Source organism: Dicentrarchus labrax, unplaced genomic scaffold (assembly GCF_905237075.1).
Source record: "Dicentrarchus labrax unplaced genomic scaffold, dlabrax2021, whole genome shotgun sequence".
NCBI classification, from domain to species: Eukaryota; Metazoa; Chordata; class Actinopteri; family Moronidae; genus Dicentrarchus; species Dicentrarchus labrax.
The window spans coordinates 11,388,127-11,411,100 of NW_026136714.1; the positions used below are offsets into that span (position 1 = coordinate 11,388,127).

Here is a 22,974-nt window from a genome sequence, read left to right on the forward strand (position 1 = left end):
GTCACAAGTGATACCTGAGACAGCTTGGACTGCATTTTGACCAAACTTGCAGAGCAGTTGCATTTTACAACACTATTTCAGCATTTTCAAAGTTACTGATTGGTCCATGAGGGGGCTGTAATTGCACGTCAAAAGCTGCTGCCACATTGGTTTCTGATGGCCTATTTGCTTTTTAAACCCTTTTTAAACCCTTTTTTCCCCCCTTATTTACCTCCCCTTTGCTCTCATTTTCCTCAGTTTCCATCATTTACTGTTGTTTTGTGGTGCTTTGATAACACTATATAAACCTGAGGATGTATCTGTCTCTCTTTCTCTATCTGATGCACATACATAAAAATAATACACTTAAACACATTTTTGGTCTCTTGCAAACGTTCATGTCATCTCTTTCTCTCTTGTCTCTCTAATAGGGTCAGGCTCAGGGTCAAATAGTCTCCCTCCCACAGCGCCCAGCAGGAAATAGTGGAATGAAATGATTTGATAATTCAGAGGACAGAAGATGTAATCTGTCTTTAGGGTCAGTTAATCTATTATCTCCACTTTGCTTTGATTTTAGGGCACAGTGCCCCATGGCTTCGATTTTTCAGAAGGCATTTTGTGTCTGAATTGTGTTTAATAACTTATTTATGAAGCGTCCCACATGCTCTCAGCAAGAAGTGCAAGTTCTCCTTTGTGAATGAGTATAATTGAAATTACTAATGACATATTTTTGTTTGTCTCAGTGGGTATGTTGTAGTTTCAGCTAACCACTGACATTGACAAAGTACTCACATACCGGTAAAGGCTAAAACATGTTTTGTTTCCTTGATTTTTCCCAAAATTGAGCCATAGCCCAATGGCATTGCATCAGCTTTTAAATGGCTTACATCACTTTAGTTCAGTGCAGCAGGGTATCAATATGCTGTCTTGCCATCAAGCCAGATTTGCATCATATTTGAAGAAGAAGAAGCTTATTGTTTTTAATCAAAATGTTTTACTTTTGTACAATATGCCATTGTCTTATCAGAAGATTGGCCACCCACAGGGAACTGATAACCGATTAGTACAGCAATAAGGTCCTAGTTAGCCATTAATGACCAGTCTTCAACTCCAGGAAGCAAAGTAGTGAGTTAAGAGAACAAATGTGTATGCTAATTTTGGGTTTCCACTGATTTTTTTTCTCCATTATGATGCAATACATCAACACTTTTTTTTTAAATGTTGTGGAGTAGGCATTTGTTTAAAGTAAAACAAATGGCATATTTGGTTGATTTTTCTACTGCAAAGGTTAATTTGCTGCCAAATGGTTCAATAAAGCAAAAGTGATGCTGTATTTTGCCATTAACTGTGATCCAAGCAAGACAAGCATGTATCAAAACCACCCTAACAATAGAACAATGGCTGGGGGTCAATTAATTTAAGATTCAATAATTAATTAAATGTCATTATTAACTCAATTTCACGGCTGAGGACATTCCCTTACTATTTTTCCAAGGCCAGTTTAAATGGTTTTGAAACATTATAAAGTATTTTTTATCATTTAAAGCTAAGAAGAAAATTACAAAAATGATTCAAGTCAAGTCAAGCTTCCGTCAGCCCCCATAGTTACCTGAAAGAAATGAGTACACAGTGGGGTCAGCTCCTCTGGCTGACAACTTTAGCATATGCTTCAACCCCTGGAGGCCAGATCAGATGTGTAATTGAGGGCCATAACAGCTGGTAGTCTCCACCATATACAGCTGCTTATTTCCTTCATTGCTCACTCACTCAAACACCAACCCTTCATCCTGTGAACTGATATGACCCATCTCTCTCTCTCTCTCTCTCTCTCTCTCTCTCTCTCTCTCTCTCTCTCTCTCTCTCTCTCTCTCTCTCTCTCTCTCTCTCTCTCTCTCTCTCTTCCCAGTGGTACTGCTTAATCTCATGTCATAAGGTTGTTAAGCCAACAAGGATTCATGACTTATGTGACCCCATATGCAAAAATTGTAATTCTCTTTTGGCCAACCTGGGTGTTCCCCAGCTGAAATATTTTTAAGATACTCCAATGCATAATTTCTGTTAAATTTTAATATATGCATCCACGTTAGCAATGACTACCACTGATAAGTAGCAACTAAAATGATTTTACACAAGTTACCCTTACAATTGGCTGCACTGACAACAACAGCAGACTTGTTCACTACCACAAAAATGGGATTTGCTTTATAAGAGATAAACATTTTATCATTGAACACTGGGCAAATTAATACTGAATGATTAGGTATTGATCATTTTGTTATTATATATATGCTGAGAAAACAGGATCTTGGATTGTGTTGTGCTTTGGTTCTTTTTTTCACTGCTACATATTTCTCTGTTCTTCTGTTGGTATTTTTAATAATGACTTTCTCGCTGATAAATAGCAGTCTTGCTGTTTATTAAAAGACTCATCATGTATGCCTGGTTTTGTGGTTAAAACATCATGTGCCAGCAGGGGAAAGGTAGCCTTTGGGACTTTGTTGTTTTGTGTGTGTACTTCAGCCCTCTGTCTTCTGTAAATTACCTGATTCTGCTCTGCCTGACTCCTCAGTTAAAAAAGTGAACATGTGCAGTACAATGTGTAAGTTTATACCTAAGACAGAGTGTGTGCTGTTTAGTTTCCTGTGTTCATATGTGTGTTCTTTTGTGTATGATTGACAGTTGCAAAAATGAACCTTTATCTTGTGTCATGAACAGTTGACCTGTGGTTTCATACAGTGCAGTCAGAGAGAGGTTTGGTCAGTTGGACTGACTGCAGATAGATGAAAAAGGTAGAGGAATCATTTTATATTGGGTCAAAGATTAGTCAACCTGTAAAAGCAGAGCTGGCTTGTAGGAACTCTTGAGCAGCTTGGTCAGCAAACACACACACACACACACACACACACACAAGCATGCCCACATACACAAGCTTTCTGTTTCCCTGTATGTCTATTCATCCATCTCCATCTGTCTCACCCTCACACATACGCAAACCTTTCAGCCAACCTTCCAGTCCTCCCGCCTGACCTCGCCATTGGCAATTTCAGTTGGTATGGGTTCTGACATTTTAGGGCGCAGGTTAATCTTCTCATTCACCTGTGTTCTGCTCTCTTCTGCACTGTTTTTCTCTGCATTGTCATGACCTATCATCAGTTGGGCCACTGAGCTAATGCTGGGTATTTTTTTGTTGCATCAGTTGTCGTAAATATGTTTTGCAGATGCCAATAAAAGCCTGTAATGTAAAGATGATGGTCTGCTTTTTTGGCTCATATTCTACTTTCAAAGTTATATTGATATTGCATCAAGATGAGTAAACAACATTACTTGGAATTACTGGGCGTTCTTGGATGCGTAAAATATCTTAAGTGTACAGAGCCTCATTAAATATTTTACTGCTGTAACCCCAGTGTCTTTTTGTGAAGTAGAAGTGCAGAATAATTATTAAATTCACAGGGAAGAGTTGTATTTAGTTTGTGATGGCGATGTGATTATAAATTTATTGCATGCACGGTCAGTGAGTTGTTTGAAATCAGTCAAGAATTGGCTGGTTAGTAGTAATAATGTTAAACAAAATTACATTTTTAAATTTACTTGGCAATGTAGTATGCCTTTATTTAATGTGTAGCCAAATCCCATTTTTGCAAAGAATTTTAAACAGATTGCAAATGGTGCACTGTGTGAATGGTAAGAGAATGTAGATGTAAGAAGTATGCGCAATGCATGCTTTTGAACTGAATTTACATTGCTGTATTAGCCAGTTTACTAACTTGATAGATGGATATATAATATGGGTTATGGACATGCATACTGAGTGTGTGAAATGGAAAAAAACCCTATCCCCCTTTACTACTGGAAAAAGCTGTTATTAAATCAATTAAAGAACATACACACATAGACAACTGTTTACTTTAGATCTATCAAGACAGCTTATTCTATTTGTTCCAGCCATTGATCTGTTCACATCTAAATGTCAGGTTGCATATCGTCATATTTGCCTGGGCTTGTTGTGGAGTATGTGTGCAATTGTATGTGTATGCTTGTGTGTGTGTGACTTATACATTCTTTCTGTGGATTCAGCCATGCTCAGATCTGTGGTCTGATCAATAATGTGAAAGGCTGACATTCACACACATAGCCACAAAGTCTCGTATGCTCCTGTGTACATACATAAACACACGCAGAAACCAGCATACCCACACACACACACACACACACACACACACACACACACACACACACACACAAACACACAGTTTGAGGATGATAGATGTCTTGCATTTTGGCCCTGTTACCCTTTGCCATCACAACACATACTATCAAAGACTTTCGCTGTCCTAGCCTTATATTATATGTCAGAGAGAAAGAAAGAGAGAGAGAGGGAGAGAGAGAAATGTATAGCTGCTGAGAAATGTCTGCTGAAAGGACAAAAAACAGAATGACTCTGCTGCTCTTTTTTCTCCTTGTTTTCATCAGAAAGTGAGTGATTGATCAATAATGCCGATGCTGTGTATGGTGGGTTGGTGAGCGGGGCGAGACCTTGTCAAGATGAGCTTTGGTGGCTTTTGTTGAGTGTGACAGCCCTCTGTTGGTATTGGTGTGTGTGTGTGGGGGGGGGAGAGAGAGAGATAGAATAAGAGACCTCATCAAACAGAGTTTGCAAAGAGATAACGTTCTCACCAAAAACCTCACATACATAAATTAACACACACACATAGATACAATCTGCATTCTTCAATATCTCTCTGTTTCCTCCCCCACCTCTCTTGCTGTCTCGCTATCATACAAACACAACCTTTATAGACTTAGATCATTGGTGTGTGACCACGGCTGCATCAGACTAATTAAACATACAGTAATGGTCTTGATTTAAAGTCATTAGTTGTTGGGGAGGAATCACACAGGCCTTTGACACCCCCCTGTATGGTCCAGTGCATCCAAGACCAAGAGTTTATTACATTGCCCTCTGTTTCCTGAAGAAATATCCCTTTTTATACTTTGATGCTATAAATAAAAGCTAGTGTTTTTCAACTCTCTTATATTTTAAATGGGATGCTTTCATTATAAAAAAAGAGTGTTGTTAATATGCAGCATCTATGCTGTTAGCATAGACAGCATTGATTTACACATGAACACAAACATATTAACTAGCTATGATATAGTAAAATAATATGTTTAAATTAGTTGTTTGGCTACTTGTACTACAAGAAAAAAGGAAGCTACTGCTTCCTATATTCCCAGCCTGTGTACCTCAGCAGACAGCACCATCAGGTGTGCAGCAACTAGGGGCTGGGAAAGTGATCTCTAATGCACTGGCAATTTATCAATTAACTTTTTAATTTTATCTGGCTGTGTGACAATCTCTGAAAATACATCACAAGTCCCAGAAATATATTAATGCCAACACCATATTTGTTGCATGCATGTGGTCAAAAACTCCAGAGGAGACTCAATATTTTGATGGACTAAAGCCTCTGTCAGCACATTTTTTCAATGTTTTAATCGATTTATCAATCATATGCCATTTGTCCAACTCAATCACTGAACACTTTCATCAATGTGAACTATTACTCTACACTACCATGAGTGCATACCTTTTATGCCTGAGTGGCACCACTATACTTTATTCAATTTATCGCTTACTTAAGGTTCCCTGAACCACTGCATTTTTCTTAGATTCTTAGTGTTTTCAAGACATGAGGACTTGTGTCTCTTTTGCAACCATAAGTATTCTCAAGCAACATGAACATAACTTGTAGACATGATACACAGATGTCCTAAATATTAAACACAATATTTACTGTTGGCTGTGTGTATTTGCTGTGTGTTATCCAACAGTCTATTGGCAGGATGCCCTCTCCACGGCTTTTGTAAAACTTACCATTGCTCCACAAACCATGTAGTAACAAATCATGCTACACAATGTAATTTTCCAAAGACCTTATCTAACATGACAGTTAAAGTCTTCAGTCATAGCTGTCATGTCCCAGATGTATTGATACATGCGTGCTGAGTGAGTTTATGGCTCTACATGACAAGCAGGTATCATCTATTATCTATTTCCATGATGATGTGCATGTATGTGGTGTGGGATACACAGTTGTATTTGTTTATTCATGCAAAATGACAGCGGACGAACAAACACAAGGCTTGAGATTAGCAGTTTTAGCAACTAGTGTGCTAACAGAATGCATGCCAATGGAGTGTCTGTTTGTGCATGAGCATGTGCGAGTGTGTATTTGTATTTGCCTGTTTGCATGCCACAATGCTCAGTGCTCCTCTGCCAACTATGTAAATCCTCTGAGCAAAGCAGTGTCATAATGCACTGCCCTCTGCTTGACATCATCACACACAAATATGCACACACATGCATACGCATGCACAGACATACACACTCTCACAATCAGACATGCATATGGAACACTGTGGGAGTCGCGTGAGTGAGGCAAGTGACATGCGGCAGTTCTAATGTATCAGGAACAAAATCTGTAGTTATCATGCACTAAATGCTCTATTCATAAACAAGGAGGGTGAAAGAGGGTGAGATTGAATGTGAGAGACAGGTTGAATTTAAATGGTGTGAGGGGGTGAGAGGGTAAAACTGCTCTCCTTTATTTTTATAGCAGTGGTAATTTTTTAATGTGTTTTGTAACAGATTTGTGAGACACAAGGACGAGAGTCTGTGATTAGGTAAGAGAGAGCAAGGGAATGAAAGAGGAAGGTGCAAAGAGGTTACATAGCTCACTAATTGATGACAGGGAGTGTTTAAGTGGGAACATGTGGACCTGAGACGTATGAAGTTGTGAAGTACTGACAGTAGCATGGCATGCTAGAAGCCAGAAACTGGGGACTGGGCAGACCGACTACTATCTGTGGTAGTAAATGGATTGGAAAGCTTCCACATGAACACACAAAGTGTGATTATTAAATTAAAAGTATAATTTAGATTGAATAGAATGCTAAAAAGTGTTAAAGTGTAGTTTAACAGTCACAGGGGCCATTTTCTGCATTTGGTACTTTCAATATGTTAACTAAATTTTTCTCTTATAGCTAAATACTTTTATGTAACATTTTCATTGCATGACCTTTGCTTGCGTATTACAGTGTGATGGTAGTGCATTTAGTTAAGTGAAGGATACTTACTCCACCACTGTTTATTGATTAGTTCATAAATATCTGTGAATGACCCCTTTCCTCATGGGTAGTTCCTGATTAACTATGAAACAACCACTGAGCTGAACAAAACTAGTCAACAACTTATTAATTCAACTCAATTCAGTTTTATTTGTATAGCGACAATTCATAGCAAAAGTTATCTCAGGACACTTTACAAATAGAGTAGGTCTAAACCGTAGTCCTTATAAAATTATTTACAGATACCCAACAGTAACATTAATGAATCATTAGTTATGCTTTTTGTCAACCCCCATGTAAGTACAACAGTACATCATGCTGACTTAATTCCTTTGTATATTGTAAAGTGTTACCGCTTCATCAACAGAATTGAAAGAAACACATTCAAGCTGATTACTTCTAATTCTGGAAATTACAGCACACAAAACACAAGGTACTTTTATATTGAAATCTCCTCTCTGTCTGTCTCTCCATTCCTCTCTCATCCATGCCCATGTTCTAGTTTTTCTATACTTACCCTTCCACATATTACAGCATTCAGATGGGATGAAGGGTTTGGGATGATGACAGTAATCATACTCGCTCGTCTCAGGACCCAGACAGAGCCACACGCATATGTAGACATAGAAACACAAATTAATTATAGTAGTCAAAAAGCAGGCTTGTGCTGACAAGATTGATAGCACAGTCCTTTTTGAAGTGCGTCAATGTTTGCGTAACCATATAGTACAGCAGATAAAATAACTTTTTCTCTGTGCAAATAATGCAACAGTGGCTGGACTGTGATGGAATTTAGTGGTAGAAATAGATCTGTACAAGTGCGTGTGCTTGTGTTTTTAGATGTTTGGCTTTGTGTTACTTTTGTATGCGTGTCTGTACTTTTCACAGAATGTGCTTGCATGTTTAAGTGTGAAGCTTGGATATTCCTAGTTTGGAGGCTGGGCTGTAGGCTATTTGCTTGATTTGATCACAAATAGTGCATGAAATTAAATTACACAACTAATTTTCAATTTAGGGCACTTTATTCAATAGCAACGCCCACTCTCCCTCTTCATGCTTCCCCCACAATTTACTTAGGCAGTATCTGCTTTTGCATTAATATTTATTACCCTCTCACTCAAAGAAACACAAACTGCCATATATGTGGATATACTTTACAGTGTATGAGGCAGAAAACAATTCAGTGTTAATTATTCTTGTCTAAAGAGTTTATATTTATCTACGTATGTGTGTGGACATGTGTTACCCTGTTTTTGTCAATTTAGGCCATGGTATGAGGGTCAAACATGGACTCAGCCAAAAGCAGCTATTTGCCAAAATCAGTGATTTTCTCCTCAGTGAGAGTGACACGTGGACAGAGGTAATTAAAGGATCAAAATTGTGTCTGGCTGTATCATGGCCACTTTCTAAAACACATGTGAGACTGTGGTGCACAGTGATATGATATTGCAGATCAGCCCAAGTTCTTTTCTGTCTGCCTTCAGACTTTGAGAAAAGACTTACTCATATTGACACTGAGTGATTGGATTTGTCCTGGAACCACAGAGCTGGTGCTTGTTTGATCTTCTGACTTCAGAGAGTGAGAACTGAGCCGAAATGAAGCTTTTGTGGAGCTGGTCAGAAAGGTCAGAAGGATCTCTGTGGTAGTATTAAGGGAACGATGCCCAAGTGACTCCTACCTGCCATGTTGGCAGTGAGTTGTTTTCGAGGCTGTGGTAGTTTGTTAGCCCGTGTGTGTGGACAAATGCCCATGCACACAAACAAGGCAGTTTTGGATGTTAGCAGCTGTATGTGTTGTAACTGTATTTTATGCTTGTGTGTGTGTGTGTGTGTGTGTGTGTGTGTGTGTGTGTGTGTGTGTGTGTGTGTGTGTGTGAGTGAGAGAGAGAGAGAGAGAGAGAGAGAGAGGGGGAGAGTGAGTGCATTGAACTGATCCAACCCCCGAGGAGTCACGTCTAGTGTTAGGAGTCTGCCCTTTCGCTAATTAGCTTGAAACATCTGTCCAGACGCCTGCCACAGGGAAGTTATAATGGAAAAATGTTGTAAAATGTTAAAGTGGAAAACTTGCCTCTGCCAATCCTTGCATACACGCAAACAACATCAACATATACATATTTACATTATTTTACATATGCAAGCGCATTCTCAAATTAAGGCGCACACACACCGTTTTGCATTTTCATGTTAAAAAAGTCAGTTTTGCCGATGTGAATATTGTCTGAAATCTTAATGAGTACCAAGGGAACAAGAAGGACAGTTAGATAGAAAGACAGACAGATAAATGGCGAACAGAAAAACAGTTTGCCAAACCTCTGGCTTTTCTTCTCTCTCTCTCTCTCTCTCTCCTTTCTCCCTCCTTCAAAGCTCGTTGTTTCTGTTTTCACAACACTTCAATAGTTAGAGGACAAAAAAAGATGAATAACTTCCAGTATTCTAATGATTCTCATTGATGATGATTCTGATTAGTTTTCTGCTAGGTTCCTATATCATATGTATGTAAAGTCTTGGGGAGTACATTAGTAGAGCCGAACAGAGTTGCTGACAGAGAAGAAAGATTATGGCAAAAATCTTGTTTTGCATCTCTCTCCATCATTCTCCTTCCTGCCTTACTTCTTGTCTGTGTCGCAACAGTGTTTCCTGTAGACCGAGTGTTTTACGGCAGCCGTCGGTGTTATAATGATGAAGTTTTATGGAGACTCTGTGGGAGATTAAACCACTATTAGCCACGCTTCGCCACCCTCTCCAGCTGTTGCCTTTTGTTTACGGCTAAAAAGTGTTTTATTACACACGGCGCTATAGTCACCTAGACAATTATAGCTAATGATATACGAGTGGCACTGTATTTTTACACCAGGAGTGGAGGGTGGTGGGGTTGGGAGGAGGGAAGGAGAGGAGTGGGTGCAGCCACAGAGCGAGAAGTGAGCAATTAAAGGAGAGCAAAGATGATGGGATGAGAAGTGAGGCAGGACGAAAGATAAGAGAACAAAATTAAAGGGTCGGGTGGGATTGCGAGGGAGAAAATGAGAGATGAAAGAGGTGAGAGGCAGAAACAAGTGTTTCTGACAAAAGAAAAGTCAAAAGCAAGGTAACAAGACTGAACCCTCATCCTTGTTCAAAAGTAAATGATACAGATGGAGTGGTTTGTCTCAAAATGGTTTTGTAAGGAAAGAGGTGGGAAGGGATAAGAGACAAGAGATGATAGCAAACAACAGAGAGAGAGTGGGTAATAAATGACAGTACCATTTGGTTTGAGTTAGCAGACAAAGAGAACCAGGGAGTTACACTAAAACATCTATTTTTTGCTTGGCTACATCTACTTTTTATAGGATCTTAATGGCACTGTACTTATTCTTTAGAAAAGTTATCCTTTACCTCCCTTTAAATGATGTTCTACAAACTGTCCAGCTGTCTCCTGGCCATTTAAAGAAAGGGTAAAGAAAGCAAAACTACAGGCATATGCACTAAATAAATGAAACTTCCTCGCTGTGTGAGAGAGGGCTCTTTACTCTCAGTAGTTCAAAATGTAGCTGTTTTGATAATGTGTGATCCACTTATGTATTAATGTTGGGTATAGGAAAAGAGGAGACATAAGGTGGGGTCATGCTTGTCAGAGAAAATGATCAGGAAAGGGGTGTTTGACACTAACAGAGTTTTCTGATAACAAGGGAAAAGGGCCACTGGAAAAAGCAGGTAAAGAGCAACCTAAAGAAAGCTATGTTAAGGGGAATGGATGACAAAACAGAAACCTATGTGCAAATGTACTGTAGGTGTGTTTGGAGTTTAAAATGTTTTTGCCTTGTCTCTGTCATCTAGGCAGCACAGTTTCAAAGTGTCCTTGCTGCAGTGTTTAACAACTATGTAGTTACTGGTTAAGAGTTGACACATTTAAATATTTAAGTTGCACTATTAACAATTCATGGAAAAGGTTTTCTTTTTCCCTGTGCCGACACATACTATTCTGAGGCAGTGTATTTGTGGCTAGGTGTGGGTGTGTGTGTGTGACTATAAGACATACAGGAAGTGGAAGAGAGTGAAGTGAGTCCCATCAGAAGTGTGTCTAATCTGTGTAAATTAGTGAGAAAAGTTCTAATGTAGAGATTTAAGTCAGTGTTTGTGTGTGTTTTTGAGTATTCTGTCACACACAAGCAAATGTTGCCGCATGCGTTTGAAAAGATTTTTGAATGATACCTTGAGCACCTTTGATGCAACTTTTTTTCAGATCACTTATGCCAAAGCTCCACAGCAGGTTTCAGCCTTACACATTTCCATAATGTTCTTTTCCATAATATTCACACTGTTACCATGAATTACATTATCTGAGCAAGAAATATATTTTAAAACAAGAAAAAGACTACTTGTCTCCTAACTCCTTTCCCTTTTGACCAGTGATATATCTAAAGTCTGCTTATTTTTACCAAATTAATGACACCTTTTTTTCTTAATTCTAAATGCAATGTTGTGTTTTGTTGTGTTGCAGGTGGTGGAGACCAACCTGGTGGCCTTCGATTGTCACTGGATCCTGATAAATGAGGTGAGTGGAAATGATTTATGGATCCTCTACTGGGTGTGCTTTCAGTTCCCCTTATTGTTTCAATTATCCTGTGAATATTTATGGTTTTAGACCCAGAACTCTCTTCATTGTCTTGGGTGTCTGGAGAAGAGATGAGAGCTTTAAAAGTTTTTGACTCCTTTTGTTTCACATCAGTTCATCCCTTGAAACACTCAAAACTTGATGACCAAGGACAATTTAGTTTGTTTTAGTGAGCACCCGCTGCTGTGCACCGCAGGCAGAACAATACAGTAAAGATTTTATATGTTTTATTGCTCACCATTTATTTAAGATAGAGCCATTTTCTACAAACAAAGGTTTCAGAAATGACAAAGGTGACCTTGGATGAGCATATATTCCCCAATTCCCCCCAATTCAGTGTTACTACTTAAATATTAAGGACATTCTGGATTAACGAGAGCAGACAAGCACTAAGACACTGTCCTATTCCTCAAAGTGCACAGCTTCAATCCTGTGATTTTTCTCTCGTCCACGTTCACAGTGACTGACCTGAGCGACAAGAGAAACATAATTAAACTTTAATATTGGCTATAATTTAATGCTAATTTTAAATAGGAACATATCTTTGATCTTGCTTCGTGAGTAGTAGTGTCTTTTACAAAAGCAGCAGGATCAACTATATTTGTGTGTGTGTGTGTGTGTGTGTGTGTGTGTGTGTGTGTGTGTGTGTGTGTGTGTGTGTGTGTGTGTGTGTGTGTGTGTGTGTTTGGGTGTGTTTGGGTGTGTATGTACACTGCTAGCTAATGCACTGTGTCTTGGTAGCCTTGGGCATTACAGTAAACTGCCAGGGCACAGCAGGGGGTCCATGCTGCCACACACTCACTCACACATGTGAGTGCGCAAACACAACCACAGACACAAGCAGATGTATTGGAGGAAGAGCAAAAAACAACATTTACTGTATGAACAATGGAAAACTTAATTTGGTACAAAAAAGAGAGAACCCACTCAGATGCTTTAGTATACTGTAGCGTTTCTGTTCCATTCTCAAATCATAGCCTGTAATGCTGCTAAATGCTACAAGGCTCAGCAGTCTTCTTACTTCCTCGGTTATGCAAAGAAAGTATTTCAGTTTGAAGCAAACGTTAGTATGCATGACATCCATAAATGCTGCGGGGACAGCCAATCATTATTTTCTGATGTCCGCCTTTAAAATGTCAGTCCTGCTATATGGAGGTTTTTAATTTTTCATATTTGATATGAGTGAGAGGTCGCAGTAACATTGTGAGAATCCCCACAAGTACCTCAAACAACCTCTGTCTTGTTTTTGCATTTTCTAAAAAATGCTAATACTTCCAGGGAGGGAGAAGAATGAGCCTCGTCCCTGCATTTTAATAAAGATGGCAGACTTATCATAGGTAAAAATGTGGATAAATCTGTTCCAAACAACCACTCTTTATTAGTTACTGACTTCACAGGAGGACTGTAATGCCTCTTAAATGTGTCTCCTCTGCTAATTGAAGTAGATGGCCCACTATAATGTGCATTTTATAATGTAACACTAGAGAATTTACCGCTCACTTAAAAAAAGTGAGTCTTACTCTTTCCTAAGAGATTGTCTATGTACACTTTTTTGGCAGATGGCAATGTCAAGCAGCCTACTGTGCAGTCTATCATTGCTCGACTGCCTGGTAGGCTAAATTCACGTCTAGCTGTCTAATAGACTGCGTTCATATTGCTTTGCATCCTGTCAAGCATCTGGTATTGTCTAACACTCTTCAGGCTTCCTGGCAGCAACCTGCTCTTTTCTTAGCTTTCTGGGAGGTTTAACATGTCATTCTCCAGCCTGTGTGTATGTCTAGCAGCATGTAGCCTGTAACACTTTGTACCTGCTGCCTTTGAGGAATCAATAGTGAAATGCAGCCTGGCAGGCCCATGCTCCCTCAGTTGTTAATGTTTTAGCAATGGCATAATATCACCAGTATGTTTTCTTACTGTTATTATAGTGAAAGATTACAAGAAAAAGGCAAATTATATAAAATACCAGGTTACAGGTGCAACTCACAACAAGTTAAGCTTTGTTTGCTTCTTATATGAGATTTTTTCTAACTTACCACATTTACAGATAAGATAAATGTGACAAATGGTTTGAGTTGTTTTATATTTCCTATAGAAGTAAGAATACATGGGTAATGACGATGAGAAGGAAAAGGGAGATGGAGTTGGAACAAACAATAGATGTCCAGAAGTGAAGAAAGAAGAGGAAAGTGAAAGAGAAAGGGAAAACCTTAGGGGAGATGAGGTGACATGAACTGAAAAAAGATTAAGTTATCTCACTTTATCACTTCCAAAAAAAACCTTATGACATGAAGGTTCTAAAACCTGTTTTCAAGATAGCTACTTTTCTAGAGAGTAAATTATCATTATTCGTTAGTGAATTGTTTTGCTCAGGATCTGAGTGAACAGCAGTTGAACCTGTGAACAGACAAGATGATAATAATTTCATGAATCTGCTCAGTAACTGTTTTTCAGTCAACATCCAATCTGCTAGGTTGCTAAAAATATTTATCAGCTTAAAAATCCTGTGATTCTGGACAAATGGAACAATGGGATAGTTATAGAAAAAACAAGTGCAAGAATCCTGTTGGATTATAAATGTATGTTTATGCTAAGTCGGTTAAGGCATTCATGAGGGAGCCATGTCTGATGGGGCTCCTTCTTTTCCTTTCTCTATCTCCTGCTCCATTCACTCTAAACAATACTAAAAATCAAATATGCCTTCAAATAATTTAAAGAAAACCTCCATACCTCCTCTTTTTAATGATTCAGTGTGCTAAATATGCTTATCAGGATCGAGATGAAATGTAGTGGCAGATTGTTCGAATATAGACACGATATTCCCACCATGGGCTATGTGAAGTCCTCTAGCCGAGTGTTTAAAATGGATGAGTAGCTACAATATTTTGTCATACGTAATGTCTTCTAGTGCTGAGAATGAATATTCCTATGTGTGAAAGTGCTCTCCCTCCCTGTGGTTTATTATGGATGAAGGGGCACTGTATGGTTGTCATAACTCTGCTTTATCTACAGCCAGCAGTCAGACAGCCCCACTGAGGGGAAGTTCACAGTTCATAATTGATCATCCTTCCTCTCCCCATCTCCTTCGTTCTGCTCAGGATGAGAGGATGAGGATGAGGAGGGGGAGAAATAATAAGGGACACTCGTGGCTTCTCTTTCTCGCGGTCTTTCTCTTAAGTTTGAAGGATAACTCCGCTGCTTGTTCTGAATCTCTTCATGGTCTTTCATTTTCTGTCATGCTATCATTCTTGATCTTCCATGTTGTCATTCACACTCTTTCTTTATTATTCTCTTTTTTTCCATTCAGTTCTCCCTTTTTGTTTCTCAAGGGAATAAGCGCATAATGAGATGAGACGAGATTAGGCTTTTCTGACATTTTGGCTCTTAACATGTGACTGCATGGATAGCCTGTGAAAGCCATGTAACTGAAATTTGGGGGATTTTCATGCTTTGAATATGATCAAAAGGATTGTATGGTCTTCTACAGAAGAACAAAGAACATTCGACAAACCTTTGAATAATGAAACTATATCAAAACCTATTGTACAAACTCAAGAAATGTATGGTGGTCAATGTCATTCATTGTTTAAGGTACAAAGTGACTTCCTTTAAGCTTCAGTCTTAGCTATGTGAAAGAACATTCTTATTTACAGCTACAGAAGCGCCTGCAGAACGAGTCAGTTGTGCACACTGTGTGCACAGCTGGAAGTTGCCCAGTATGACTGCAGCCATCTAAGACTACTGTTGTTGCTAAGCAGCTCTCTTGGAGCTGTTGGATATTTTTGTGTCTCGTTCATGGCAAGTGTGACACTTATCCTATCCTGATTTCTCCATATTGGTCTAGGGATCTAAATCAGAAACTTTTGAAGCGTTTTGTTTTCCATTTGCTCTTCATTGGAATGCTATTTTTATTTTTTTTTTTTACAGCCATGACATATATTTATTTTGGTTTTTCACCATTGTACTGTAATCCATTGCCTTTACGATGTACTGCCTGACTGCATGCACAGTAACTTGGTTTTAACATTTTGCATTTGCAGTCATTTCCCTCCACTTTCCATCATCTTGCTGTTCCTACCTTTGCTATATCCCTCTTCTCCATTTGATTGTAAATGAGGACAGGAAGATGCACCCATCCAAAGGATCACACAACCCATAAATGTGCTAAACATGGGGGTGGAGGGAGCACAGAAACGAGAGGGTGACAGAGAAGAGTCAAAGCGGAGGAGATATTTCGGGGGTAAAAGTGTAGGAGAGGGAAGAAAGGGCAAATGAAATGAGATGTGCTTTTTACAGATTTGTTTTGTTTTTCACAACTTTGAACCTTTTGAATACGAGTAAAACGGGGGATTTGGTGTTCTCGTAGAAAAGAGGAGAACAAGGAAGAAAGGGTCAAAGAATAAATAAGATGTTCTTTTTCCCCCTCATCTACAGATAAGAAGAGAGAAGGGGGGATTTTGTGTCTCCAGAGGAGATGTGGAAAAAGGGAGGGGTTGAGGAGAGAAAGTGTGGAGGACAAAGTATAGGGGTCAGGGAAGAAGTTCCAACAAGAATTGAGGATGAGGGATGTGTTTTTGCTTTTGACTCTCATCTTTAAATAAAACACTGAATAAGAGGATTTGGTGCTCTCAGGGAATGCAGGGAAGGACAGAGAGGTGGAGGGTTGAGGTTGATGGGGTTGCCTGCAGACCAAAACTTCAAGTTTATGGAGTAAACAACTCATGACTCACTCCAGATATAAGCTGCAGGATGTTTGGGGGGTTCCAACTTACCTAAAGCTCCTTGTTTGAGGTATTTGGACAGAATTAGGGACCACTCAATCATCCTCGGTACTGAATGATTTTCAAATTGATTATTCAGCTTAAAAGGGTGGGTAGATTAACAATAATGCTACTTTTGTTCAAATGCTGATTACAACTGAATGATTGAAAAGGTAACTGAAAACTAGGTGGATATGTCACTTAGTGAGTTTGATTATAGATTGTCTCAAGCTGTTAATAAGGCAATCAGCAGTAATTATTCCATGCTTGTTTTTGAAGGTCAAATCAAATGATTTCATTCAGGTTTAGTTTTAATAAACCAAATTATACTAAATCAAACTCTTCTCTGAGAGTTCACATGATGTCATTTATTTTTTTCATTTTGGTCTGATTTTAACGTTTGATTGAAGAGGCCCATGAAAGGTTGACAGTAAGTGGCCTGAGGGAAGTTATGAGAGATGTGGAAAAAAAAGAGCAGTTTGATAATATGAGGTGAATGTCAACTCTGCACCAGTACCTTCTCCCTCCCAGGACCCCTGTGTGTGTTGATGTGCCGTACGTGAGTGTGTGATTTAATGTGTTTCATCAGTATGTGTATGCACGTGTCACATTCATTTAGTCTCAGCTGTTACAAGGCCAACAGCTTTTAGAACACGCCACCACTGAAAGTCATACTGGGTGAAGTCTGTTTAGTCTGTCTCCAGAGACAAAGAGACAAACAGAAAGTGATAAAGGAAGAAAGATGGACACGCACCTGTTGAGAGGACAAATCTCAAAATGATCTTTTTCCTTTTAAGTTTCAGCATGTCTCTGTGTGTGTGTTTTTGTATGCCTGTGCATTGGTGCATTTATATTTGTTTGAGTTTGATCCTTTGAGTGGGATACTCTGGATAATTCTTGCTTGCCGATGTTTCTTTGCATGCCCTTGACTGCCCGCTGTGAATCTTAATTCTCTTTTGGCCCACAGATCTGCCTTTTTAGCAATTTTCAGCATTTTCCCTCTGTCCTGCATCTTTTTTGTTGGCTTTGTAATTCAGTTCCCTTCAGGGTTTTTATGTAAGCAACTGTTTGGGATTTTTGCCACGTTTTACACCCAAAATCCAGTAGATAGACTCCTTACTTGAACTGTTTAGAAAGTAGATATTTTAGCACAAGCCATTCATAAAACGTTAAACCTGTTAAATGATTTCAGTTCTTCTTCAAGGCATGAATATCCTTTATTCTGTTTTTATATATTTTTAAGTAATTCTAATCAACTGTAGGACTAAAACTCTCAGTTCACTGACTATATCTCAAGAACCTGATTAGATTTGACGGCAGAGGAAAAAAGTGAAGAAGCACAATCTTTGAACTTTACTGTCAGTGTGCAACTTTGAATCTCAAATCTGACATACCTTATTCAAATTATTCTTTACAGCATCAATTTGATTTTAGAAGCAAATTTGTCCATATAGAGCAAGGGCCATATATCAACCTAATTAAAGCAGATGAGTAGAGCTACACCCATGAAGCCTGTATATTACCTCCTCTAATCACCATTGATCACAAGGACTCACAGGTCTTAATGAACGTTAATTACACTCAAAGAAAATCCATTGAGATTAGTCAATGAACCAGTGGTACCTATAATATTATCCCTCACTAATATAAAATGTGTGTGATGGCTTGTTTATGTATGTGCATAGTCTGCAGGCAGAGTGCCATCCATCCTGTCATGTGGGCTGCCATGTGCAAATGAAATGGAATCAAAAAGGTTTTGCATGATCGGTAGGCTTAAAAACAATCTCATCAAAACATATGCACACATACCCACAGATTCACACATAAATGGGCATGTGCACACAAGACATATTCGAGCACACACAAATCCAGACAATCACTGGACACTTATACAAAGAAAGCAAAGGCTGTCTCGGTGGGTGGCAGTATTACCTCCACCAGGGACGATAAACGTCAGTTCTCATCTCGTCACCACATGACCCTCTGCACTTGCAGAGGATGGATGGAGATCCATGGACGGAGAGAGGGAGAGAGATTGTGTCCTAGGGCTAAAATTAGCAATGATTCCTCCCCAAGGTTTTGCAAGGACATGCAGAGTACGTGCAAACACACATGTATGCACACAACAAGCACACACACTAAGACACACACGTCCACACTTTTTACTCGTCTCTCTCACTTCTTCCATCTGCTGACATGTACCTTTCATATGTAATAACTATTTTTGCAGATGATGTAGACAGTGTTTTTTCCCTGCACACCCTAAAACAAGGTTTAAACCTCTAAAAATATGTCTTTTGAGTATGAATTGGAAACATTTTGTGTTTACAGGCACATTTGTGGAATGGGATCCAAAAAGTTTTTGTTGTGGTTACTGTTCTTTGTATTTTCTTGTCAAAAATGTTGGCTATAAGTCTCCTTCAGCAATAAATTATTGAATGGAATGCTAATATTGATATTATCATTTCTCTGATTCCCTACTCTCTCTTTTTCTGATCATTCGTCCACCTACCCCTACCACCATCCTTGTCCTCTTTCCACCCTCTCAGGAGATCTCAGACTACGACTTGCAGGAGTTGGTTATGAAGTCGATCGGACGGCTGACGTTGGTGCGCCAGACGTTCCCCATGCCTCAAAACACAACTCAGCGCTGTGTGAAACACAACCACAGGATTAACACTTCTGTCTGTGACCCTAAAAACCCCAGGGCTCAGCAACTAGAGGTGAGCTGGTTTGGTGTTGTGTTCATGAGGCAGGTCAGAGATTTTCAACAAATCCGATAAAGATACTGGTTTTATGCTCAAAACAAGCAAGTGTCATACTAAAAGTAACTGCTTCTGTAGTTAGCAGCCACGGACAGTTGTGTGTATTATATGTGTATTTAGTGGCTCAATTGTAGTGGTATGCCATTAGAGATTTTTTTAAATTTTATTTGAATTGACTTTTCTAGATTGTCTAAATGCTTATTCACTTCAAATTTTAGACTTAAAGTTTAGAAGTGAATGTTAATCGCTGTTGTATCGTTAGCTCAAAAGCTCCTCACTTCTCACCAAAATGCTTCAGCCAATAACATCTGTGCTAGCCAAATAGCCCAAGCTACTGGAGTTGCTGTTGGCCTGGTCTTTGGCATTTTGTCCCCTTGCAGTTTAATTAACTGGAGGGATGATCAGAAAAAGAAAATGATCTCACTCTAAATCAAGACTATCAAAGAGCAAGACATCATTTAATTAAGTTCAGCCATTTCTTTTACTTGAAGCGGAGGGGGGTGTCCAGTGGGAATACAGTCAATTGATGGCCGCTGGCATTATTGGCCAACTTTGCCCCCAGTAAAAACAGTTCTATAATCAGCACAACACAGTCCATCAGTGTAACAGACTTAGGAACGTGCCTTTGGTGATATCACTCACTCTCAGTCATATTATAAATATCCAAGCTGTTTTTCTTCTTAACATTTTAATGTTCTCATAACTGATTATCAGAAATTCTGAAGCCTCATTTGGATGCAGTGACTCTAAAAAACCCTTATATTTCTTATTCCTATCCAGTACTGTACAGAAGTTTAATTGCTGTTTAATATGCAACACAACAACACAACACAAGTTCCATAACCATCATGCATTCAGAGGTACTGATGGATCTGATACGCATGTGTCTCAGAATGATGTGCTATACATGCACACGTCTTTTTCTCTTTGCATTTTGATTTAAACACTGCTACCTGGGTTTTCATATTTCAAAACTCAGTCTCAAACTACTTATGTATTTAAAAGCCGCTCTGATGCTCCACTTCTGTCTTTTAAAACTGCTCCCAGTGTTTTAGTTTGACATTTCAACATGTCTCCTGATGCAAAAGCTTCCCATTACACCAGGCTTGCTGATTTGACATTGTCACAGTTTTTGCCTGTGAGGTTTTTTACCTGGAACATTACTCATTTTGGGAAAAATTGGCTTCCACCATTATGTTTATCTTAGACCACACAATTCATCTTGTAGTATGGGTATGGAAGACACAATGACAGTTTTTTTTCTCCGCTTACACATTTTGATTACTTAGTGGGGATTTCTGTTGTTGTTGGGTTTTTTTTAAATATGTCCCCCAGGGTGGCAATATGTATGCAATTATTATCCCTTTTTTTGTGTATGTGAGTCATCAAGCTGCCATCAAATATAGTGGAGAAAAGGGAACACACTCTTATTTATGTGTCAAGACAAAAATATGAAATTGAATTAATGTGCTGTTGATTTATGTGGATGCATAAGACCCCCGAGGAACACATTTGATGAAGGTTGAAAATACATTGAAAACAGAAACGTGGTCTTAATGTTTATGTGGATATCTCCCTTTCAAATCCTAAGACAGTTCTGCTCTAGGCTTTCACCCACCATAATCAGTGAATGGACGTAATATGTTAATTTATTTGTCTTTTATGAAATAAAATAAAATAATAAAAATTAATTTATAATAAATTATAAATCAGCTAAATACGTGAATTTTTTTTTTTTTTTAATTATCTAAAAGGTTGATTGAAGCCTAGAGTTGGTTTGAGCCTACCATTCATTATGCAAAATACAGTGCCTCTCTAATGCAAAGATGTTGTAAACTCCAGGAAGCCCTAAAGCATTGAATAATGTACGTAAATAAGCTTGCCTTCTCTGTCCTAATATGAATCAAGTGCTTCTCAAGTGTAAAAAGCTATTATCAAGAATCGAGCATCTCCAACATATTCATTATTTGCTGGGTAGAGTCCAGTTGTATGTGTTCACTCTACTGTAGAGGGTCGAGGGCATGTGTGTGTTTATGTATGTGTGTGCATGTGAGTGTAACTCATTTCAGTCAAGGACAATGCGTTTTTGTTGTATCGGACAAAGAGAGTGAGAGTAGAAACCATTGCACAGTTTGAAACACACTATATGCATGTTCAGTTTGACATTCAATGTGTGCGGGGGTGAGTGTGGTTGTGGTTGTGAGAGAGAAAGGAAATGGAGGATGGGGGAGAGAGAGAGAGAGAAAGGGAGAGAGAGAAAGGGGGAGAGAGAGAGAGAGAGAGAGAGAGAGAGAGAGAGAGAGAGAGAGAGAGAGAGAGAGAGAGAGAGAGAGAGAGAGAGAGACAGGAAGCAGATCAGCTCAGCGGTCAGAGAGTGGCCCAGAAGCCCAATTTCACACTGCACTGAAGCATATCAACTCAGGCAGACCACACAAGGACACACACGCACACACATACATATAATGCTCGCTTGGAGTGCAGACCCCACTGATCACTCAAGCTCCCCACAGAGCGGTAGATTTTCACTTTAATTTTCTAAGAAAAAGCAATAGGCAATAGCAGAGACAGTGAGACAGAATGATAGGCAGACAAAGACAGCAAGTGAAAGACAAAGCAAAGATACTACGAAAGGATACTTTAAAAGAAAAATGTCAGATGTAAGATAAACTTGACAGTATAGTTTTTATTCTTTCTGTCTGGCTTTTAACACTTTGACAGAGAACACATAACCTTAATGACGACTTAATTACAACAATAAAAATATGCTTTAATCTAGCAGTTCAGTTTTCATAGAACAAAACTAACATGCTTCGAAATGTCATCACCATCATCTTATGCCTCTGACTGTGGAGTGTTTTTCCCATTAAAGTAGACATACATACATGTCAGGTTAGTACTCTAACACTATAAGCACTATAACAGAGTGATAATTAGTTAGCTTTTGAACACAGCATGAAATTCAGCATTATAATGGCAGTACTTACTTTTATTGAGTAGGATATGTTCTTTAACATTTTTAATTTTAGAATTATTGTATTTTTTATCTCGGAAGGTTATTAAATAAATCACAGCTGTTTAGCTGAAATGAAATGAGAAATACAATGTTTTCTTCTGTAACGGCAAAGATGCAGAATGACCTTTATCAGTACATGTACATTCTGTGTGTGTGTGTGTGTGTGTTTGTGTGTGTGTGTGTGTGTGTTATTATCTGTGTTTAAAAATGAATGTGTAGGGCCTACTTCTTTTTGATGTATGAAAGGTTCTGGTATTGTTACAGAGCTAATGGCTTCTATGAAATTACTGGGTTCTTGCATGTGTTAATGTGAGTAGGTATGCGTCACCTGTGTGTGTGTGTGTGTGTGTGTGTGTGTGTGTGTGTGTGTGTGTGTGTGTGTGTGTGTGTGTGTGTGTGTGTGTGTGTGTGTGTGTGTGTGCACTGATGCCTGTTGTAGTCAATCTATTTATTATATTCTCATTAACATGGAGACAAGAGGCTCGGTAAATCACACAGCGATCGATCATAGACTGAATAAACTCCTCTCCTTATCTCTCTTCCCCCTCTCAATCGTATTGTGGTGCCAAGGACCTGTCAATATATTTTAATTAATGTCACCCTTAAGGCTTTTCTTCTGTGTCTGTTGGTATGAGCGCTAATGTGCAAATATGCCAAAAGAGAGCCGGGTTTTAGGTGACATTAGCAATCTAATGCACTGCAGGTGCAGGAAACCTACTGCATAATGTTGGTTCAGAG

At 38.9% G+C, this 22,974-nt stretch overlaps 1 protein-coding gene across 6 annotated transcripts in view; it reads left to right on the forward strand.

The window, feature by feature from the left end:
- grid2 (glutamate receptor, ionotropic, delta 2) overlaps positions 1–22,974 on the forward strand; it is a 463,092-nt gene that overhangs the window by 294,005 nt on the left and 146,113 nt on the right. For all 6 annotated transcript variants that reach the window (XR_007887378.1, XR_007887379.1, XM_051421450.1 and 3 more), the window contains exons 5-6: positions 11,588–11,641; positions 19,008–19,181. Coding sequence is in view for 4 of the 6 variants with exons in the window: in XM_051421450.1 (XP_051277410.1) it covers positions 11,588–11,641; positions 19,008–19,181 (228 nt within the window). In the remaining 2 variants the exon portion in view is untranslated. The remainder of the gene's footprint in view (positions 1–11,587; positions 11,642–19,007; positions 19,182–22,974) is intronic.